The sequence below is a fragment of the Lonchura striata genome, chromosome 9, assembly GCF_046129695.1.
Source record: "Lonchura striata isolate bLonStr1 chromosome 9, bLonStr1.mat, whole genome shotgun sequence".
NCBI lineage: Eukaryota > Metazoa > Chordata > Aves > Passeriformes > Estrildidae > Lonchura > Lonchura striata.
This window is the reverse complement of record NC_134611.1, coordinates 5,696,024-5,719,689: the sequence shown is the minus strand read 5'-3', so window position 1 is coordinate 5,719,689 and position 23,666 is coordinate 5,696,024. Positions and strand designations below refer to the sequence as shown.

Here is a 23,666-nt window from a genome sequence, read left to right as displayed (position 1 = left end):
AGGAGATGCTAAAAATTGCACTTGCATCAGTTCCTTTTATTTTTTTATTAACCCCCTTGTTGGTGCTGAGTGCTGCACTTGCTCTCCAGCAGAACTCTGGGTTTTCCCCTTGGTAACATATTATTTAAACTTTGTCAACATTCTCTTTTTTACTACTGTTTTATTTACTATCTGCAGTGAAATCCATGTGTCATGTCACGAGCTCAAATATTTAGCAATCTAAAATCTGAATCAAATGAACACCCCATTATATAATTTTGTAAATGTAAAGCTTTTTTTCTGAGAGGTTCTCTTTTTCCTGTCCTGCCTCCACAAATGGGACAAAGCCTTTTTCAGCTGTGAGATGATTTAAAACTTCTTGCTTAGCCGAGTAACTACTTTAAATTTAATTGATTTCCATTTCAAGGATATTAATGTGAAGTTCAGGCCTTCAGCTGCTCAGTGAGAGCCAAGTTATAGACCAGGCTTGCAGAGTGTTTATATTGGAGACTTCCCTAAAGCTCACTGCAGACATCTGGCCAGGCATCCTTAGAATTGTTAAATATTCTGTTGCCAGAATAGCACAATTATTACATTGAATATCAAGTCTAGTTTTACATCCAGAGAGGGAGCAGTGCTTGAGTTTGGTGTGCTGTAGGCTTTATATACCTTATTATATATATCTTAGTATTGTTCCAGGTGAGTACTGAGAATTTCTTGGATCTTTTTCCCTTGCACTGTGCGAGTCTGGGTAGGAGAAGCTGCTTTTATTAGAAATAAACTACTGAGCTTTACTAATTTGATACATGTGCCTGTGAACAAGTCCTTTTCTAATTTGTGTTTAAAACAGGGCAGGTACTAAACACCAAGATCCTCTCTAAGGAATTATTTCTGTCTCAGAGGTGCAAGTCCCAAGCTGATAATACGTGCTGAAAACTGAAGTTGCCAGTTTTCCTACTTAAGAGAGGACAGGGCAAGAACTGAAGTATTTCAAGACCACATTTACAGTAGTAAATAATACACTTTTTTAAAGGATAAAGAGTGACTTCTCTTAAATTCCCTTTATTAGATTTGATTTTGCTTTTTCTGCCAATTTTCGCGTATGACCAATTATTTCCTAATTACCGTTTTAATTTCTATTGATGACAAGATTATCTGCTTTTAAAGCTTTAATTGGTTGTAGAGTAGCTATGCTTTATTGGTTGTATTTCTGTTCCAGAAGCACAAAATCCTGGAATGGTTTGGGTTGGAAGGGGCCAGATAGAACTGCTTAACCTTTTTGTTGTCAAAATCTGCTTTGTCCAATGTGTGATACTCAAGCCTTCAGCGTGTTGGTAAACATTGCTGTTGTTTATAAGGTGTTTAATAGGATGCATTTAAATGAAGATTGCTGTGGGAGTTGTCAGTCACTCTTTGTAGCTCAGCAGATTAATTGATTTATTCAAGAGGAAAAAGCCCTTTAGGAGGAGCAGTTTTGTCAGCACAATGCTGGGATGCGGATGTTGGCGCGCGGACAGGACGGTGGCACCAGGGCTGGCGGCCGCTGCTCAGTTGTGGCACCACTCTGGGTTTACTCCTGCTTTACTACAGCTGGATTTGAGGGCCGTGCTCAGGGTTTGCTCCCTCTCTGCGGGGTGGGGTGCAGGAGCTCCCGGAGCAGGGCTGGGGGAACGCCGGCAATGGGAGCTGCTGCCGTGCCGGATTTCCGACACCGTCGGTGAGAGCGGCTGCCCCCAGAGAGCTGCTCAGTCTGAGTGTGCCTCTGGGGCACGGCTGGACTGTGTCCAGGGCAGGGACAAGGAACAGGGAGAGATCTGTGTGTTTTCCAGAGGTGTTTATTCCCAGGAGGGTCAGGGACAGAAGCACACCCAACAAAGGCACGCATCAACTTATACATGGGGCAGGTACAATCTGTAACCAAGTAGGAGACACCTAGGGAGGAACATAAGGTGGGGAATACAATGTTTGAACCAGTAGGGGATTACAGGGCAGGAGAACAACTTAAACAGACCAATGGGGCCTCAAAGGATACAAAATTGGGAGGGAAGTTTCTAGAGAAAGAGGCAGGAATGGGAAGGGAGTGACATTCAGTGGGAGGAGGAGCAGGGAATGAAAGGGCAGGTCTGTGTGGAGATAGACAACTAGGGCAAAACTGACAATACAGGGGGAAGAGAACAATCCATTTAGAGTAAACTATGCCATAACAATACAAAATTGTGTGTGTGTGGGGGGGGGGTTATAAATCTGACTACTATGAATGACAATCCAAACCACGCACCGCAACAGGAACGAGCTGCAGCAGTGGGACCGGGCGGGCGCTGTTTGTTTCTGCCGTTCTCACGGAAACATCCCTGTGCTTACATTCCTCACGAGTTAACGGGGTCGCAGCAGAGCATCTACCTGACTTGGCTGACCCCCTTCTCCTGCAGAGCAAACATTCCCTCCTGGCCCAGTCCTGGAGAGCTGCTTGGAGCGCCGGGATCAGAGCTGTCGATCCCACTGCTTTCCTGACACTTCTGCCCTGAGCTGTGGGGAGTAAAACTGGCAACAACATCACAATGTTCCTTCTTTCCTTCCACAATCTGTTCCTTCTTTTCCACCAGACCTGAGTGCTGGGAGATGTTGGAGGTGAAGTTTAGAGAAATGCCTGGCTAAGCAAGCAGAGAAATCTCAGTGTAACACACAGATATTTACAGCTGTTTAACTGAAAGGAGTACACATTTCCCTACAGTTGGCAGGGCGTGTTTTATCTTTGTAAATCCTCATGAATGGTGTTTATGTGAGAAATGCTTTCACTGAAACACTGCCTAACCCCAGTTCCACAGGTGAAGGTCTCAGCCCTGCCAAGAGCCCACAAGAGCACAAGAATCAGAACCTTCCTGGAAGAATCCTTTGCACAAACCTGGCAGTGTTTGCAGCCACCTGTGGGAGTTGGTGTTATAATCTTTACTGGATTTCTGTCCTTAAATCAGGCTTTATTTTAAATCTCCCTTATATTATTGTCATTTTTTAATATGAGATCTCATAATTATCCCCCAAAGAGTTGTTCAGTAGGGGCTGGTGTTCCTCTCAAAGTTTCAGGCAGTTACTGGGGAATCATGTGGAATCATCTGATACACAGATGACTTTCAAAGGAGTGTTCAGAGCTGTTTGAAATCCTATTTCCTGCTACCTAATCATCATATAAAACTTTCAGCGTTTCTCTTGTGAAATAATACAGGGAATCAAAAGGGCAAATATGTCCCTCTTTTTCTGAGTGGGACAGAAACAATTTTTTGGAGTCTTCAGTGAAACAGCACAACAGAGCTGCCAAAACTGTACAGAAAGTGTCTTCTCAGTCTCTTATGTCTGAGAAAGAACTATCTAATTCTTGTTTGAGAGGTGTCCACACTCAAATCCCCCACCTGGCTTGAATTTTGGGCATATCTTGCATTTCAGAAACCCCATCCTTATCGCACCTTATTCGAGGACGTGTGGTGGCTGGAGAAATGCTGCCATCTTTTATTAATGCAGTATTTGACAGCTGTTAAATAGTGAAACCAGAGATTGGTGCTCTCTTGACTAAAAGGTGTGCACCTGATACCCCTCACAGAGAGCCCAATTAACCTTTAGGCTCCATATATTGAATTACCAAACTGGCAGCTACACTTAGCTGCTGGAAATCATCTGCAATTAAACTTTCAGACAAAGCTGGTTGATTATTTTGCTTGCAGAAATCATCTTGCACTCCTGTGTATGGGATTTATCCAGCTAAAATAATGTAAATATCCAGGTTATTACTCCTGTTTTTTCCTTGGGGTGGTGAATGTTCACATCTGCTTTTTCACCACTGAACTGGCAATAATTTGTGGGGTTTTTAGGGGATGTGCACCTTGGTTTTTTGGAAGTAGCTGTAGCAAACTCCTCTAAGACTTGCTCTTACCCATCCCTCCTCTGTTCCCATTAATTAGTGGGAGCAAATAACACTCTTGGGATTGATTCTCTGTTGAGCAGCTGTGCAGTAATTGATAGAGGATACTTTCCAGGGGGTACTCTGGCCACAGTTATCTGCTGGGTGAAAGAGTATCCATTATTAAGGGTGAAAATCTATTAAACTGAACTTGAGCAGGAAACTAAAGCAACTGTTGGGTTTTGAGGCAACATTGTGCCCTATTTGGTGATGTGATGCTGCCAGTGTTCCTTGCCCATGTGGTATTTTAGCTCTGCCAGTTGTACTTTAGAGACATGGAGAGGGTTTTGCTATTTAATGAGCTGTGATGTTATTTGTCTTTATCAAAGGACACTTTCAGGTTGCCCTTTTGTGTTTATGTCACCCCAGAGAATGAAAAGCAAATTAATCAAATTCTGCAAGCCAGTTTTTTATGTGATATTAAAACATTGCTGCGGCAATGTGTAACCAACTCCTTTAAAAACAAATATTTGATAGTGTTTCTATGGTGAAATTTTCTGTTTGTTGGGAAAGGTTTTGGTTTTGTTTGAAATGAGGATGAATTTATCCATTTGCTTGGTTTGGGGAACTTATTTATGTGATGTTATTTGTACTTTACCCTTGCAGGAAATCCACGACTTATTTAAGGATTATGAAATCAAGTATTGTTATGTGGACAGGAATAAAAGAACAGGTGAGAACTTCAAACTTCCATATGTTTCAATTCTGTGAAGAACATCATGTGCTGTGTGTGAAGTCCTGGACTGTCACAGCTTGCCTGGCATCCCTCAGTGCCTTTTTTGTCACCTTGTACTGAACCCAGTGAAAGTTGGAAACTCCTGGTGTTGATCAGAAGATTTTTGGTCCCCTCTGCTCTCTCTCAGGAGCATTCCTCAGAGAGTGTCCCTTTGGGACAAAGCTGACCTCAGCTGGCTGAATTCCTTTGGAAAACTGGCCCTGAGGCCTCTCTTGGGACAAGCCACACGTGCCTGAGAGGAAAACCTGCCCAGCTCCAGATGCATTTGCAGTTTGCTCACATCAGGAAACACCTCTGCCCTCTGAGGGTCACCCAGCACTGTTGTAGGTTGTCCAGAGGCATCTCCATCCCTTGGGATCCTGGGAACCCTTCTGGGTGATCCTGCTTGAGGAGCAGGAGGTCCCTGCCACCCTCATTCGGTTTGGGATTGTGTGAAATGCCTTATGTACTGAAAAGCCCAAAAAAAAGTTCTGTTAGCCCCAAAGTGAGAACTTGTGGATGTTGTCATCAAAGGGATTCTATAGAATCTGTGATGTGTGGACTTCAGGGGAATATTTAATTTAGTAAAGGACAGTCTGCTAGTAGGATATTTAATTTTGTTTCCCAGATACGAAATCTGCTTGGGTTCCAAGGAGTGAAGTTGTGAGCATCACAGCGTAGTCGCTTTCTGAGTTAATTGCTCATGATGTTCAATTGAGATTTTAGGTATTACATTAATAGATATATTTATCTCTTGGGTCTTTGGGGTGAATCTGCAGCTCTCACTGTGGTTCCAGGGGCAGGGAGAGGTGTGGCTGCAGACCAGCTGAGGTAGCTGATGTCCCCACTCCTGCTCTCTTGCAGCATTTGTCACCCTGTTAAACGGGGAGCAGGCCCAGAGCGCCATCAGGAGGTTCCACCAGCACTCCCTGCGAGGGAAGGAGATCTCCGTGCAGCTGCAGCCCACGGATGCTCTGCTGTGCATCACCAACCTGCCCCTTTCCCTCAGGATAGAGGAGTTTGAGGAACTGGTGCGTGCCTATGGCAACGTGGAGAGGTGTTTCCTGGTCTACAGCGAGCTCACCGGCCATTCCAAGGGCTACGGATTCGTGGAGTACATGAAGAAGGACTCTGCTGCCAAGGCCAGGCTGGAGCTCCTGGGCAAGCAGCTGGAGGAGAGCACTCTGTTTGCACAGTGGATGGATGTGAACCAGCTGACCACAAACCTCATTCACTCCAAGTGCCTTTGTGTGGATAAATTACAAAAAGACTGCGCTGATTCGAAAGAGCTGCTCCAGGCTTTCTCCCTGAAGTACAAACCTGTGTTCTGCCAGGTATGTTGGGTTTCTGTCTTAAGGAAAGCAAGGCTGGGATTGCAGCGTTGCCTCACTTCACTCTCGCTGTCCTCTACTTTTATTGTTCCTATTTATTTTCCTATTTTTCTTATTTATTTTATTTTCCTACTATTTTTCCTATCAACTGTTGTGCCATCTGCACAGTGATGGGAGCAGTGATGCTGAACTCTCTGGGTGTGCAGTGTGACCCCTGTTGTCTGGGAATTCTGCAGGATATCACTCCAGCAGTGATACTGAACTGCTCTGGGTGTGCAGTGTGACCCTCGTTGACTGGGAATTCTGCAGGACACTACTCCAGGGAAATGCCAACAAAATATTTGGAAGGCATCCCCTTATGTCATACTTATGTCCCCTTGTATCATTACTCAAAATAATTTGGTTTTTGAGAGCTTTTAAAGTAAACATTGCTGAAGGTTTTATTGCTCAGAGAGAGCCAGAGTGTATGAATAGCACAAGTGCAACAGTTCAGATGATGTAAAATACATCATGTAATTAATATATAAATATTTAACATGTTTTTCCCTAACTGAGGAAGGCTTGGGTTCTTGGCTATTGCCGGGGATAGGAGTGACACATCTTTTGGAAAGCTGGGAAGCAAGAAGAGTTGGATCCTTGCCTTTTTAGTGCAGAGGTTTCCTTCTCATCCTCGTGGCTTGTGAGAGGAGACCACAAATCAATGTGGCACAGATAGATCACCATAAACAAGCAGCAGAAGAAAATCTTTCCTTGTAGTCCCACAGATTTCAGTTGCAGGGTTGTTTTTGTGTTGGTTTTTTTTTTTCCCTTAAGTCTCTTGGAAGGCTGCTCAGGGATCAGCCCCAGGGATGAGCACCCGGAGATTCCCAGCACGGGGAGCAGAAGGTCCCTGAGGATCTGCAGCCTGACCACCTGCAGACCTTCCCCCCTCCCTGGGGCTCCTTTCCAGCCCCAGCAATCTGTAACTGGCCAGAGGAAATCCTTAGACTTGCTTGATCCAGATCCACCAGGAGATGAATAAACTGGAATTAACTCTTCCCAGAAAATGCCCATTCCTGCCTATTTCGATCTCAAGCCTGGGGAATGTGTCTGGCTTCAGCCTCACCTCACTGACGCCTAAATTAAGGAGCTTTTGCTCTCCATTATTTTCTTCCTGTAAGTAGGTATTAAATGCTGGACTCAAGTCTCCTGCTCAATCTTTGTTTAATTAGCTCAACAGATTGATCCATTTAAGTCTTTTCCTTCAGGGCTTTTTTTTTCCCAGCTGTCAAATAATCCGGGGGCTGTTATCAGCTCCCCCAACAATTTTTCACCATCCTTTAAAAATTCTGAGCTTCAAAGAATAACAGACTTCTTGGGGAAAGATGGGTTTCACTGACAGAGCTCTGCTGTGCAGTTAGAAGCACTCAAAATTGACTTTTTAAATCATAATAAATCTTGGGTAATACTTGGTGTGAGTGAGGAGAGTGTCTGAATTAGGTCAGTAAATATTCCTGTTCCTATAAAATACAGGAGGGTGGAGGTAGGGAAAGAAATAGTTCAGATTTGATAGGGGGAAGGGAAGAAAATTGATACTAATTAATTATGGGTTTATGAGTGAGACAACCTGAAAATTGAGAACAGAGAAAGGAGGAGGAAGACCCAAGAAAGGATGGAAAAAGCAAAGAGGAGGGATGTGATAGGGTGGGTAGAGACAGAAAAACTGGGAGAGGGCAGGGAAGCAGAAACCTCAGTTTTGGTTGAATTTCTACAGAGAATGACTGAGAAAAGTGGTTTTTTTTTCTGAAAAACTTTATTGCAGGTCTTGTGGTGCTGCCATGGCTTAGTTCTGCTGGGAGCTCATGCAGTATTTCATCAAGCAGATACAACCCTTTGCCCAGAATTCTTACCTGAATTCATGAAATAAACTCTGGGTTATTTAATCTTACTCTTAAATTACTTTATTTTTTTTTTAATAATTTTGATTTCTCCGCTATTGACAACAGAAATGTTCTGTCAGGAGGAGCTGAAGCTAAATACTTGCACATGGACATTAGGAAAAATGTGTTTTGTCTTTTGTTTCAACAAAATGGACCAGAAAAGCTCATTCTTTTCTTCTGTCAACTTTAAATTGTCACTAAAAGGTCTCCACCCTTATCTGGATAGGAATAAAGAGGGTTTTTTCAGTACCTGTTTACTTGGGAAGTTGAAAAATTCCTGATTTAATTGCAAGGCTATTGGTGTCTGCACTTAAGGGTGTTTTTAGCTGTGTTTCATTTTCATTGAAACTAAAATACAGATGTTCCATAGCTTCAAACCCTTCTTTTCACAAGTACCTCAGGTCTTGGCCAGTGCACCTAAACTGGAATCAAATAAAATATAAATATAAATATAAGATGTATTTATAGATGAAGTTTGTGTTCTCCAGAGCTCTGCCCAGAGGCCAGTGCCATTAAAGATCTGACCACCCTCTTTTCCTTCCAGATCTTTGACATTTATATTTCAGTTGTCAGGAGAAGTTTGTGGGGCTGAGGTTGTTTTTATCCAGTGCAATCTGGAGGAGGTTTTGTCTCTTCCACACCAGAGCTGGTATCAGTTTATCATTCCAATTCATTTGGGGACTGGAGATTTTTGCTTAAGCTTCATCCCTCCCTTCTCAGCCTGTTTTTTTGTTTGATTTAAATCTGCTCATTCTCTCCCAAAGTCTGCACACAAAGGCCAGAGCAGTGTTTGCCACGTAAGCCCTTTTCCAGTCTGCTTGATTGATCAGTCTGGCATCTTCTCTTGGCATTCCCCACAACCACAGCCTTCACATGCTCCCAAAAGGCACCAGATCCTGGTGGAATTTGCATTGTTGCATGTTTCAGCAGCTGTCATGCACCCTGGTGAACGACACTTTGAATATTGCAGGCTGAAAAAGATGAAGAAGAATGAGTTTATAATTATCCTGCAAAATAAAACTGGTTGTAGCATCCAGCTGTATTTACAGCTTGCTTCTCCTTGCTGCTTTGTTGTTTAAATATGTGTTAAATGTGTGAGGTGGGATGGAAGTGGAGGTGGGAATGGAAGAGGTAATGGAAGGAATGAGCAAGTGACCATGGAGAGATAACTGAGTCTGTGAGCTGAATGCCAAAGAGATGGAGATGTGATATCCAACTTATTTCCAGCATTTTGAGAAGGAACCTTTGTGGGGAAAGGTTTGGTGGGAAATATTAACCTTGGCTGTGTCAGCTGTGCAGGATCTGGCGAGGGGCAGTGACAATATTGCAGGGCAGCTGCTGGAATTGCCAGTTATCCATGGAGGGCTGGCAGCTGTTGTTGTTGCTGGAATTCCCATTTCCCACGGGCTCTGGAGCTGTTGCCATTGGAATTCCCATTTCCCACGGGCTCTGGCACTGTTGCCATTGGAATTCCCATTTCCCACGGGCTCTGGAGATGTTGCCGTTGGAATTCCCATTTCCCACGGGCTCCAGAGCTGTTGCCATTGGTACTCCCATTTCCCATGGGCTCTGGAGCTGTTGCCATTGGAATTCCCATTTCCCACGGGCTCTGGAGATGTTGCCGTTGGAATTCCCATTTCCCACGGGCTCCAGAGCTGTTGCCATTGGTATTCCCATTTCCCATGGGCTCTGGAGCTGTTGTTGCCATTGGAATTCCCATTTCCCACGGGCTCCGGAGCTGTTGCCGTTGCAGTTTGCCCAGGATGAGGACGGCGGCAGCGGGGACTTTGCCGTGGTGGAGTACGAGAGCGCGGAGCAGGCGGAGAGCGTGCGAGGGGCCATGGACGGGGTGACCATCAACGGCAGGAGGGTGCAGGTGTCCTTCTGTGCCCCTGGAGCACCAGGCAGGAGCACCTTGGCAGCTCTGATCGCAGCACAGAGGATGGTGAGATCCCAGGAAGCCTCTTTGGGATGAACTCGTCGCTCCCGAGCCGGGGCTTTGTGCAGAGAGGAGAAGGAGCGGGCTTGGGAAGCGTTTTGGGTTTATCAAAGCCAGCCTGGGACAGTGGGAGGTGTCCCTGCCATGGGATGGGATTTAAGGTCCTTCCCAACCCAAACCAGTCTGGAATTCCGTGGTTCTGTGAGGTCAATGCTGTTGGATCGCTCTGTTGGATAGATGGGATTTAACCAACGCAAACCATTCTGGAATTCTGTATAATCAGCCCAGTTCAAGCTCCTTCCTAGGCAAAGATGGCCAAGAAGAAGATTAATAATATCTATTAAATACTACAAAGTTGCACCCACATAGCTCTGGGATTTATTAAATGTAATCTCCTGTAAGAGAAATCATTCCAGCTCAAAACAAAAGTGACTGGGAATGAGTCATTGGACGAGGTTTAAAACAGAGAGGCAAGAATTTGTCAGCTTTAAGATAAATTTCAAGGCAGGAGAAATAGGCTCATTTCATGCTCGAGGTAGAAGAAAGCTTTTTACACCCACATGTCTTATCAAATTATTTCCTAGAAAATTGGATGTGATCAGTGTTACATGGAGAGGCAGAAGAGTTCTCTCTCCCCAGCCTGCTCAGGCCACATCTCTATAAAAGAGATGAGAAGTCTGTTACAAGATCTGGTGCTCATGGCAACATTTCTGACTCTTCTGTACTGATAACTCTAGGTTTAAAGGGAAAAAAGAAATGTGCTTGAAATTTTGTTGGAATTGTTTGTTAGGTGTTTCATTTGAGGGGAAAAAAAAAAGCAGGAAACAGGGAAGGAAATGGGTTTTTTCTGTGTCAGATGAGATGTGTACATTGCCATTGGAGTTTGAGGGTTTTAAAGGTATTGCTTTTTTCCTGCTTCTAACACTTTTTCTCTCTTCATTGGAGATGAGGAACAATAGGAAAGGCTTGCTTCCAGAGCCAAATCCAGTGCAGATCATGAAAAGTTTCAATAATCCAGCAATGCTGCAGATGCTGCTGCAGCCCCAGCTGCGTGGCCACGCTGTTAAACCTGGTAAGCTGGTCTAAAACACTGCAAAATCAAAGCCTGTTCTTAGTGCTGCAGGGCTTTTGCAGAGTAATTGAGTAGAAATAATGTTTAAAATCTGTGCAGACACTATTTCAGTGTGTTTGTGCAGGTAATTCCACCTTTTATGAAAGCAAAAGCAAGAGGTGCTTTGCTACACTCTTGTGTGTGGGTAAAATTCAGTGTTCCTACAAATACCCTTGTATGAACTCTGTGGGCTCTGAATATTCATATTAGAAATGGATTTAGAAAGAAATGTCTTCTGCAAGACTTGGCTGAACTTAAATCTGATTTTAGATCTGAATTTTGCAGCCTGAGTCTTTCTCCTGTTGCCAATGTAAATCTTTATTCTTTTGGCTGCTGCCACAGTTGTGCAGTGTATTTATTACAGCATCAGCCAGGAACATTTCTGTCTTCTAATTAGGATGTGAATAAACATAAACCCTAATTAATGACATTTCAAACGGTGAAAGTTCTCAGAACAGGAACCAGGTGATGAGGAGATCAAGTGGGGGAGAGCTGAGAGTGTGGCTGCAAAGAAACCCAGAAATGGGTGTGAAGTGACCACTTCAGGGCAGAAACACTTGAGATAAATCTGAATTTAAAGCACTTCAGATAAAGCTGAGGCCTGGAATCAGCTCAGGAGTGAAACTCTCAGGTGTGGAGGAGCTCTCACATTCTGGTAATTGAACATCAAAAGGTTTCATAGCCTCTCCCAACCTAAACGAGCCTCTTGTTCCCTTATAGTGACCTTCGTACACCTGAAACCTTTCTGGGAAGCAAATTTAAAAATACAGGATAATTCTAAAGACTTTTACTTGCCTCATTTGTAAAATACACGATTTTTTGTGTGTTTCTTAAACAGTTCTTGGAGCATCTGCAGGTTTACCTCACCTCATAAATTCAGCAGTGGGGCCACCTTTTTTGCAGTTGAATAAAGTTCATCAGGTATGTGACAAAAAACCTGTCATGAAAAGAGTATTTGGGGAGAAATTAACGTGAGAGATCCTAAAGTTTTAAGGAATTACAGTTAAAATGAAGTGTTCTTGTTGGAGCTCTAAGAAAAGTTATTAGATGGGGGAGCAGGCAGTGCTAACTGTGCAAATTGGAGTTATTTTATCTAAATTTTTGACTTAAAACCAACAAGTTCAGCAGCCTTAGCTTCATCTTCAGGCTTGCAGGCACCCAGATGTGCTGCATGTGCCATAAAAAAATAAATATTTACAGATGTTGCTTCTTATGATAAACCCCCCAAGTTCTCCTCTAATTCCAGATGGGCACCAGAATTCCTAAGAGATAATGGGAAGGATCTTTGGGATGAGTCTGGGCTAGAAATTGAGAGAGAGAAAATGCACCCACAGCCAGAATTCCTGCCTTGAGCTGAGCTGCTCTCAGGGGTTTCTCCAGCTCTGCCAGGAGCCAAAAATTCAATTAAATAATAGTTAAACGTTAATTAATATTAATTAATTAATATCTATTAATATGGTAGGTATTTACACAAATACCTACAAGGAATTGAGTCAATCACTTCGCCTTATTATTTCTGGTATTTCAGACATTTCCATTTAAAAACTAAAATCCCCTCCAGCATCAATTATTTTTGCAGTTCTTTTGGCAAACACACGCTTAAAGATCTTTAAAAAGACCCAACTAAAATGCAGAAATATTCCCTCTGTTATGTATATTGAGCTTTTCTATTTTTTTCTCTAAAAACTGGTAAGTGAATATATTCATTTTGAATAAATTCTGCTTAATTTTGCCCCGTCCAGTGAGTTGCTTTTGCCCATATAAAATATACATAATTATTTGTTTTTTTCTTTTTAATTGAATATTTTTTTTAATTGAAATGACATTTTCCATTGATCTGTGTAAGTTCTGCTGCTCTCTCTTCAGCCTGTGCTTCCTTGGAAAGCAGTGGGAGTGTTTGGTGCTCCCAGCTGGAGCCAGGGATGTTTTCCACAATTAACAGTGGGATTGATGATGATCCAAAGGTTTTTCCCATGGCTTTGGGAGAGCTGCAGTCAAACAACTCTGTGTTTTCTCTGTTCAGAGATTTAAAATCAAGTCTTATTCTTTTCCTGGGAGTTTCCTGTCATTTAATGAGCTCCAAACCTGTATTTTAGGATTTGATTATCCCAATTTCTTCTCTAAGGCACACTTTTCTCTTCTTGGGTGATTTGTTTTGGGGTATTCTCTAAAACCAGACAAGCAGGTCACTGCTCTATTCATTCATTTATTTATTTCAAAATTCAGTGTTGTCACTGAAACCCCTCCCCAGCCACACTGATTTAGCTCCCTGCATGTCTTAGGTTTCTATTTGATATTCAGGTCTTTGTAAAGTAACAGAATGAGAACAAATATTTAAAAATAATTATTTAAAAAGGATTCAGTAGAGAGGGCTTGAAGGTTATTCACCTAGTCATTTTTCAACTTATTTCTCTTAATTTCTCTTAGTCTTAAATTATCCTGCTCCAAAATAATGCATTTTCAGCTTTCTCAGGGATGTTTTCCTCAGTCATCCAACAATTTATTGAATCTTGATTAATCCAGAGCCTTTCCTTTGAGGATTCTGACCAAACTGATTTTTCCACTCTTATTTTTGAAAGTTTTGCAACTGAGCCACTTTGCTTTGTTGCTGGAGCCAAGTTTAGAAGGAGCAGCCCCTGGCACTGGTGACAATAACCAGCCCTGCATAATTTCTCCTGGAAACCACTGAGACAATTCAAATAGATGCACAACTAATCTAGATATGGCCCATCTTTGTTTGGAAAAGCATATTTCTGAGTCCAGAAGATCATCTTTTAGTCCAGAAGATGATATTTCAGTCACAAAGGATTCTTCCCTAGGGAATTTAACCCTGCCACCCAGACACAGCCAAGGCTAGGGAATATTTGGGAGGTGTTTTGCAGTCCTCATTCCCTGGGTTTGGTGATACAAAGCAATGAAGAAGGGTGCACTTGGCACGATCACAGTGTCCTGTCTGTTTATTTTTGTACAACAGCCTATAGAACACCCTGCATTTTACTGGCAGATGATGCTGCCAGACACTTCCAGGCCTGTAGCATAAATCATGATGTCTTTTAAAGTTTATTTTAAGCCTCAGTGCTGGCCAGAGCTCATAATGTTGCATATAGCAGTGGCAGAGTGTGAAGAGGGTGCCCCAAAGTTATTAATTCAGTGGCTCTGTTCTGGTGGCAAACTGATCCGGAATATTCTGAATGAGCAATGTGAATATTTTATAGACTTGCCAATCTGCAGGCACTGTGATTTGTCAGGTTTTATTGCCTCTGGAGTAGGGTTTCATGTAGACTGTTGTGGGGGGAAACATATCTGGGTATTTCTCTGAAGCAAAATCAGTTCTGTGGAGGAAATTATTTTCCTTTGGTGTCTTAAAGTCTTTAATTTCTTCAAGCAGTACTGTGTGGAAGTGTTTCTCCCTGAGTGCCAACTAACCCTTGTTTTAATCCTTTCTCAGAGCTCAATTCTGGGGAGCACCTCCAGCCTGCTGCTGCAGAGCCCTGCTCACCTGCCCCTGCCCCAGCAGCAGCTCCTGAAGATGGAAAACATGCAGGCAAACAGTGTAAGGCCATCCCTGCAGCCCTGCCTCTCTCTAACACTCTCAGAATTCCCAAAATAATTCATTTATATCATCAGGCGATCTTTAAGGTCCCTTCCAGCCCAACCCATTCATGGTTCTGTGATCCTTGAACAATTCAGTGGAGCTGAAGATGTTGAGAATGTGGAAGTTGTAAAAAGTAGCTATGAGCAGATTATTTTAATCATTTACACAGTTTTCTCTTCTTCCTTTTAGAAACCAGGTTTGCTGGGAGAGCCTCCAACAATGCTCCTGCAGACAGTGCTGGGCATAGGGGTGATGCCAGCAGTGAACTCAGGCCTGGCAACACGAGGAGAAGCTCTCAAGTGTAAATGACATTTTATTTCATCCCAAATCAGTAGAAATGCCCAGCTTCACATTATGCACCTTTCTCCCTGTGTAACAAAAGCAGCTTGTTAAATACTGCTAGCTCAGTTGCTGCCTGTTTTGGTACACTTGGAAATTATTTCAGTTCTTTTATTTAGAGGTGACATTTTGTGGGGTTTTTCAAAGCAGGTAAATGGGAGTTGCTTCAGAAGCAGCACGAATTTGCTCTTTACCTTCATTTTATTAAGAAATGAGTTTTAACAGCCAATCTGTCACATTTATCAATTTGGAATGCAAACTTCTGTGCCACTGATGCCCTCAGTATTTATGAGGAAAGATCATGTGGGTACGGGGGGTGCTCCCCTGGAGAGGAGAAGGATCCAGGGAGAGCTCAGAGCCCCTGGGAATGTTCCCCTGGAGAGGAGAAGGATCCAGGAGAGCTCAGAGCCCCTGGGAATGTTCCCCTGGAGAGGAGAAGGATCCAGGGAGAGCTCAGAGCCCCTGGGAATGTTCCCCTGGAGAGGAGAAGGATCCAGGGAGAGCTCAGAGCCCCTGGGAATGTTCCCCTGGAGAGGAGAAGGATCCAGGGAGAGCTCAGAGCCCCTGGGAATGTTCCCCTGGAGAGGAGAAGGATCCAGGGAGAGCTCAGAGCCCCTGGGAATGTTCCCCTGGAGAGGAGAAGGATCCAGGGAGAGCTCAGAGCCCCTGGGAATGTTCCCCTGGAGAGGAGAAGGATCCAGGGAGAGCTCAGAGCCCCTGGCAGGGCCTGGAGGGGCTCCAGGAGAGCTGGAGAGGGGCTGGGGACAAGGCAGGGAGGGACAGGACACAGGGAATAGATTTAAGATGGAAAAGGGGGATTTAGATGGGAAAGAATTCCTGTCTGGGAGGGTGCCCAGAGCAGTGCCCAAGGCCAGGCTGGAGCAGCCTGGGACACTGGAAGGTGTCCCTACCATGACAGGGGTGGGAATGGATGATCCTTAAGGTCCTTCCCTACCCAAACCATTCCAGGATTTTCTGATCTTGTTTCCTCCACTGCTCCCTGTGTTCTGCAATCCTGGCCATGCTCTGAGTCATGGCAGCAACCAGGAGCAAGGAAAAGGCATCCAGGGGAAGGCAAAAAGCTCCTCTAAATACCCAGATTTTCATTTTGGAGAACATTTTCCAGCTCCTCAGTGAAAAGAATTCTTCCAAAAGCCAGCTGAGGTGGGGTTTCCCCCTGTGCTCCCATCCAGCATCCTCCAGGATGTTGTTCCCAGTTTTTTTTTTCAAAATGTCAGGAAGCACTAAGTAAGTTATCACAGGGAATGTTTAGAAAAGTCAGAGTTTTATTGAATCAGCTTGAAATTGAGTTGTTTTCCTGTGGATTGGGAAAAGAACAAAAACCAGTGCAGTAGATCTGGAATTGTTCTCCTCCAGCCTCATTAACCCCACAGCCAAACCCTGTCTATAAAATCCCATCTAAGAGCAAAGTTTCTCCATTTATGGCTGGCTGCAGCATCTAACCCAGCTCCCGTTCCAGCAGCAGCAGCAGGGATGGGCATGCTGCCATTCTTCCCAAACCAGCACATGGTCGGACCAGCTCTCCCCGGGCCCGCCGCTGCTGCAGACAAAGGCGAGGCGGTGCCGGGCGCGCCGCCCTTCCCTCAGGCACTGCCCGGCCTCCCGCTCCGGGCAGCCCTCGGCAAAGCTCCGGGACAGCCCAAAAACTGCGACTCCAGCCTGGGGGTAAGGAGCACAGCACAGCACTGCCTCTCCCCGCCTCCTTCCTTTCCTCCTTCCTTTCCTCCTTCCTTTCCTTCTTCCTTTCCTCCTTCCTTTCCTCCTTCCTTTCCTCCTTCCTTTCCTTCTTCCTTTCCTTCTTCCTTTCCTTCTTCCTTTCCTTCTTCCTTTCCTCCTTCCTTTCCTTCTTCCTTTCCTTCTTCCTTTCCTTCTTCCTTTCCTCCTTCCTTTCCTTCTTCCTTTCCTTCTTGCTTTCCTTCTTGCTTTCCTCCTTCCTTTCCTCCTTCCTTTCCTTCTTCCTTTCCTTCTTCCTTTCCTTCTTCCTTTCCTTCTTCCTTTCCTCCTTCCTTTCCTTCTTCCTTTCCTTCTTCCTTTCCTTCTTCCTTTCCTCCTTCCTTTCCTTCTTCCTTTCCTTCTTGCTTTCCTTCTTGCTTTCCTTCTTTCTTTCCTTCTTCCTTTCCTTGTTCCTTCCTTCCTTCCTTCCTTCCTTCCTTCCTTCCTTCCTTCCTTCCTTCCTTCCTTCCTTCCTTCCTTCCTTCTTTCCTTCCTTCTTTCCTTCTTCCTTTCCTTCTTCCTTTCCTTCTTCCTTTCCTTCTTCCTTTCCTTCTTGCTTTCCTCCTTCCTTTCCTCCTTCCTTTCCTTCTTCCTTTCCTTCTTCCTTTCCTTCTTCCTTTCCTTCTTCCTTCCTTCCTTCCTTCTTTCCTTCCTTCTTTCCTTCTTCCTTTCCTTCTTTCTTTCCTTCTTCCTTTCCTTCTTCCTTTCCTTCTTCCTTCTTGCTTTCCTCCTTCCTTTCCTCCTTCCTTTCCTTCCTTCTTTCCTTCTTCCTTTCCTTCTTCCTTTCCTTCTTCCTTTCCTTCTTCCTTTCCTTCTTCCTTTCCTTCTTCCTTTCCTTCTTGCTTTCCTTCTTCCTTTCCTTCTTCCTTCCTTCTTCCTTCCTTCCTTCCTTCCTTCTTTCCTTCCTTCTTTCCTTCTTCCTTTCCTTCTTCCTTTCCTTCTTCCTTTCCTTCTTCCTTTCCTTCTTCCTTTCCTTCTTCCTTCCTTCCTTCCTTCCTTCCTTCCTTCCTTCCTTCCTTCCTTCCTTCCTTCCTTCCTTCCTTCCTTCCTTCCTTCCTTCCTTCCTTCCTTCCTTCCTCCCTCCCTCCCTCCCTCCCTCCCTCCCTCCCTCCTTTTCCCCCTTCCTTTTCTTTTCCCCCTTGCTTTCCTTTTTCCCCTTCCCTCTTTCCTTTGCACAGTTTCCCCATCCCAGCTCATCCCGGGGCCACGTGGAGGTCTGTGCGGTGGTGGGGATGGGGAGGGACCATCCTTGGTGGTCCAGCTGAAGGAACAAAGGAGCTCCTCACCGCTGCAGGGCTCCTTCCCAGCTGTTCCACTCGCACTGCTGGATGGTGACATTTATCTCGGGGCAGTGTCTCTTCTACAGGCCAAAATTTGAACTTGGGGTTGAATTTCGTGATTCATCAGGAGCAGTTCTGATGGGGAGGGCTGTGGGTTTCCAGGTGCTTGTGTGTGTGTATATCAATTTTCCACTTTTAATTACCATTTAAAAAAATATAGTTTATTCCCTTGAAGTTGAGGTGTGAGAGAATGATAGGATGGGATTTAAGTGGTCTCATTATTTCAGATTTTTTTTCTGCCCTTCCTTTTTTATATCTAAATCTAAAATAATTTATAATAATAATGATATATATATATTATATTATAAAATTAATAATTTTAATATACATCAATACTTCAACATTTTGGGGAAACATGTGCTTAATTCATGATTTTTCTAACATTTGGCCTTTATTTCCTTGTGTCTCCAAGTGAAAAGAGTTGATTTTGTCTTGGCCATGTACTTAATGTTCACTCCCTGCATCTGGAATTGTTCGAGTGATTATTATTCCTTCACTTGCATATAAAAGGGTTTTTTTTTGTTTGTTTGTTTTGTAATATCCTTTAGGAACTTGCAGTCTGAAGAGAAACATTCCTACAAAAACTGTTTGGAAGAAAAAAAGTGCAGGCAATGTGTCCAGATTGCTGAAATAAAATGGATCTTTTGAAGGATTGACTTCAAAAGTTTCATTTTATTTCAAAAGGGTTTTATTCATAGGACTAAGCTTTTCCCATGACCCTGCTGGGCCACTTAACCTTATTTCTGATCAATTTTATATGAATTTAATGCAAACTGCCCTGTCCATTTTTCAGGCTCCCTTGAAAAAACAGACTTCTCTGCTTGGGGAACCCCCAAAAGAAATCCGCCTGAGCACCAACCCCTACTTGAATTTGGCAAGTGTTTTGCCTGGTATCTGTCTGCCAGGTAAGCAAACATTCCATGGATTTCATTGCAAATTTCCACAGCCAGAGCGTGGCAAATATTTATCCTGTTTGCCTGCTAAAGCCAGTGACCACAGCATTTGTCCTCAAGGAAATCTTGTAGTCTGCCTTAAAACTGCAAAGTCATTTATCCTGATGGTTAAACAGGGCTAAATTTTCAGAGGCTCACAAACTTCTAGAAGCCTTTCAATTATCGGTAGCACTGATTAATTTGGGGCACAAATCTCAATTTTAATCCTGGAACAGAACCTAATTTGTGTGGATTTTACAAGCCAGGTGTTTATCCAAACTCTGTTCTTTGTGTTCCCAGCAGCAATTGCCAGCAAAGCCTCCAGTCCTCCACAGCAGAGCCTTCCAAACAGTGTCGTGGATGCTGCTGTGTCTCAGGGAACTGCATCACAACATGCAATGGAAAATTATTTCAGTTATTCCCAGCAGCCTGGGGAGTACCCACAGGTAGGAATCCCACAGCCTGGTGTCCCCTGGGATGCTCCCAGAGCTGCTCCTTGTTTTCTCTGGGTGTTCTTCCTGAGCCTCTGCACTGACACTTCATCTGTTTCAGTGTTCAGAGCAGATTGAGCACGAAGAAATCACAACCCTTGAAAAAATTGTTTCTTGAGAGCCTGAACTGTGGGCACTCACTAAAAAATGACTTCTCAGCACCTCTGCCTTGGCTTTTGTCTGCCTTCAAAACCAGGGGGGTTTTCTCTTTGCCTTCCCCAGAAGTTTTTAAGTGCTGAACTTTGTCTGGATCCCAGGGAAGAGAGCTCTGCCGTTCTGCACAGCGTGGGGATGTTTGCCAGCTGCTCTCAGTGCACAGGATGTGCTCCCCATCTGCCCCATGTGGGATCAGAGCCTGGCCAGGAGGTGCAGCTCTGCAGAGTGCTCACAGCCAGTTCCACTGTGGATATGGGATCAAATTCCCATGTTTTCATTAAGCATCCCAAGTCTGTATAAAGCTGTGACTGTACAGATCAGCTCTGAGAGCTGCCTCCTGCCCAGGCTGTCAGTGGGGAGACTCAGACTCTGCTGCTGCTGGCAGGGAGATCTGGGAGCCCCAATCCTGGCACTCAGGGATTGGGCTGGGAGCTCCCAGCCTGGCCAGAGGGAGCAGGTCACTGCACAGAGCAGGGAGCCACACTTGGATCAGATCAGCCTGGAGGGGCTCCAGGAGAGCTGAGAGGGGCTGGGGACAAGGCAGGGAGGGACAGGACACAGGGAATGGCTTCACTGACAGAGGGCAGGGATGGATGGGAGATTGGGAATTGGGAATTGTTGCCTGGGAGAGTGGGGACTCACAGAGGCTGCCCCATCCCTGGAGGTGTTCCCATAACAGGAATTGTCCCTGCCTCACTGCCAGGCCAGAGGTGCCCCATGTGTGTTCTAAGCACTTAACATAAATTCAAATTTTTGATTTGAGCTTCACCACTGCTGCTGAAGGTGGTTTGATGCTTCTTGGAGAGCTTTGGGTTGTAAGAATTGTAGGCAGGCATGGGAGAGGATTTCTGCTCCTCTGTAGGAGGCTGTCCAGCAGTGGTACCAGCATTATGCTCAGGCACATCACTCTGCCCAGGCCAGAGTGGATGGCTTGGAAAATGAAATCTCTGAGGTGAGAAACAATTTTATTTTATTTTCTTGCTGTCTCCACTGGCTGTTGCTCCCATCAGCTTTTGGACACCTGCTTTGTGTGCTGGCACAGGAACGAGGGGCTGGAGAAGGCACTGCATGGGCACTGCTGCAGGGCAGCCCTGCACCCCGGAGTCACCCCCAAAATATCCCTCTCTAACATCCCACCATCCAAAACCACCTGGAATGCTCAGCACTGAACTAAAATATTCCCAAAATCTTCCCAGCAGGAAGCAGCACACCATTAATGGCATTTCCCAGTGCTGAATTTCCCAGCATTGGAAGGGCTATTTCTTGCCCAAGCTGAGGTTTTTGTGAGCAAGGAGAAAGACACTTTTGAAAGGAATTACACAAATTAAAGCATCATCCAAATCCCACATTTTTGCTCCAGGAATTGCTGCACACTTGAGCTGCTGTGAATTGCATCTCTTGTTACTCAGGTATTTCCACACCTGCTGAGAGCTCGTCACAACAGCAAAAAAAAAAAAAAATTAAAAAAAAAAAAAAAGAATTATTAAACATTTTTTCCTTCTTCGTGGATCCCCTTCTGGATTCAGGAATCTGCAGGTGGATCTTTCCCAAACTACAGCACCTGCCTGCAGGTGGTGCCTTCCTTTTTGAGTGGAGCCCAGGGATCCCAGCCGGGCTTGCAGCCTCCTGCAGCAAATCCCTCAAAGCAGGTGAGAGGAGGGAAGGGGCAGCAGAGCTTCTCCCTGCCTGCTGCTGCCCCCGAGTGGAGCTTTCCCTGTGCATCCCACACAATTCCTGGCAATGGGAGAAGAGCTTGGGCCGACTCCGGAGCCTTGCAGAGCAGGGCTGGGTTTTTGGGAGCTTCTTGGAGAGATAAGGGTGTGCAAAAATGCCTGGAAGGAGGCAACTTGAAGCAGGAAGAGAAGAGGAGGAGGTTAGACTGGATTTAAATGGGTGTTTGCTTGACTTGCAGATGGTTTGCACTGGGATAGAATCTCTGAAGTGGAGAGAGCAGCTCAAAATTTCCTGGAAAGCAAATTAAAGAACACAGGATAAATCTATAAAGATTTTTACCTGCCAAATTTGTAGAATACACAATTTTTTTGTGTGTATGTATTTCTAAAACAGTTCTTGGAGCATCTGCAGATTTACCTGGTCTTGGGCAGTATCCAGGTTACCAACAGCCCCTTCACTGGATCCTGGGGGATAAAACTTTTATTGGAATTTATTCCGATAACATTTATTGGAAAATAATTTTTTGTTACCAAAAATTTTTTTGAATACTGGCTTTTATTTGAAATTACAGCAGCTGTCAGCTGCAGCCTGCTTCAGCCAGACTCAGTGAGCAAAGCTTCCTTTGCTGGTGCTCCAGTGGACACTTGAGTTCTCACCAAGAAATGGATGCTTTGGAAACAGTGAGGGCCAGTTTGTGATTCTGGTTAGGATGCAGAACTCCTGAGGAATTCTGTCCCTGTGCTGTGGGTAAATCCCATTGCTCCTGGTTTTTTGGTGGGAGAGCTGAGGGGCCTGGCCCTTGAATGGCAGCATTGAATCCTGTGGCTTGTCCTGGCATCAGCCTGGGCATGAGATTCCTGGTTTTGTGGAGATTTTGAAGGCAGTGCATTCCTTTTAACTCCAGCAATTCCTGACTCCTGGGTACAGCTGGCTCTGACATGGTTTGGGGTAAAGATGGACAAAACCTGGCCACGGGCTGGGACATGAAAAAATTGAGTTTGCAGATTCCCAAGGGCTCTGACGTGGCTGGAAATGATGGAATGGCAGCAGGAGGAGAGTGTGGGGTTTGAGGCAAGCAGCACCTCTCAGTTTATCTGCAGAGCGGTTCCTGGGGTGGTGCTGTTCATGCCAGGAGCCATAAAAGGCAGGAGCAGCACGGTCAGTCCCTTGGCACAGGCACAGCAGCACAGTTTGCCTCCAAACTGCTGGAATTGCAGCTAAATCTCAGTGAAGAGGCTCTGCCAGTTCAGTGTGTGCTTGCAGGGACCCTGCAGCTCGTTTGAATCCTGCTTTTTTGGGGCTTTTTTAAATCCTGCTGCTTCAGAGGCTCAGGGGGAGTGGGGTCAGGGGGTTTGTGTGGACCTGGAAGGACACAGGACATGGGTGACACCCCCATGGCTTTCAGAGGAAAGGGGGAAAACTGAAGCCTCTCCTCAAACAATTCTCTTTGTGATGAAGGTGCCCTCCAGGATGAGACTGAGCAGGAGCAGTTTGAGTTGTGAATGTGAGCAGCACAGGGTGCTTGGAGAGCTGCTGGGAAAGGTTTTTCCAAAGGGAAGGAGAACCCAGGGAGCCTTGGAGCAGCTGTGCCCTCAGAAACCCCACTCTGGGCCCCACAGGGCTGAGGGTGGCACCGTGAGCTGCTGGAGTTGAAATTCCAATTAAAAATCCATTGCTGCTCCATCCATCCCTCACTCCTGTGGAAAGGCAGGGGCTGAGATCCTGCCCAGACCCACTCTGGCATGGCTGGAAAATTCATCTTTTACCCCCTGGGAGCTGGGCCAGAACTGTTGAACCCCCTCAGCTCTCCAGGAGCAATGAAAGGTGCCTCATCCTAAAGGCTGGAGATGTCTGGAGCACTGCAGGACATCACCGAGGCCATCATTCCTTTGGATTTTATCCAGGTGCTGTGGAATGAGGCTGCCTGGCCCCGGTGTGCTGGGCACTGATCCTTCCATCAGTGATTTTTTAGGGAAAGGGCACAAACCCCAGAACTCCAAGCTGAAGGAGCCAGGTCTTTGGCATCACTTCACTGGGAATTGCCAGCCTGGAGTTCTTTTCAGTGGCTGTGGTTGAGTGGCACTTGTCCTGTCTTGTTGGAGCCCTGGGTGCTGAGAATTTTAGACTCTGTGCTGCCAGGCACTGACCCCCGGGAGAACACTGCATTGACCTGAGGCTGTGGAGAAGCTTCCAAAATTAAATGACAGAACTGGGATTATATGGGTGTGGAGTTTAAATAGAAGTGTGTGATATCACATATTAAAAAACTTAAAGTTTTAAAAGTAATATATATAAAGCAAGATAGCAGTTTTAGGGTGAAAACCAGTCCTTCTTCATCAGTTTAAATAGTATTGTGTAATTAGATAAAAAGTCCAGATTGTAAGCCGCAAGTAGCTACTTACTAAATTAAAAATAATTTAATTTCTTAATTAGACAAATTATCCTTAAAAAACCTTATAAAG

The 23,666-nt window shown here is 44.9% G+C and overlaps 1 protein-coding gene across 5 annotated transcripts in view; it reads left to right on the top strand.

Annotated features, from left to right (window-relative positions):
* RAVER2 (ribonucleoprotein, PTB binding 2) overlaps positions 1-23,666 on the top strand; it is a 29,924-nt gene that overhangs the window by 5,743 nt on the left and 515 nt on the right. Inside the window, exons 2-12 of one of the 5 annotated variants that reach the window (XM_077785314.1) lie at positions 4,535-4,601; positions 5,508-5,977; positions 9,647-9,838; positions 10,778-10,904; positions 11,782-11,864; positions 14,392-14,496; positions 14,728-14,839; positions 16,361-16,563; positions 18,745-18,856; positions 19,184-19,329; positions 21,057-23,469. In XM_077785314.1, coding sequence (XP_077641440.1) covers positions 4,535-4,601; positions 5,508-5,977; positions 9,647-9,838; positions 10,778-10,904; positions 11,782-11,864; positions 14,392-14,496; positions 14,728-14,839; positions 16,361-16,563; positions 18,745-18,856; positions 19,184-19,329; positions 21,057-21,419 — 1,980 coding nt within the window. In that variant the 3' untranslated portion in view covers positions 21,420-23,469. Of the gene's footprint in view, positions 1-4,534; positions 4,602-5,507; positions 5,978-9,646; positions 9,839-10,777; positions 10,905-11,781; positions 11,865-14,391; positions 14,497-14,727; positions 14,840-16,357; positions 16,564-18,744; positions 18,857-19,183; positions 19,330-21,056; positions 23,470-23,666 lie in introns of those variants that run through there. The other 4 variants (XM_077785313.1, XM_077785312.1, XM_077785315.1 and 1 more) reach the window with 4 other exon arrangements.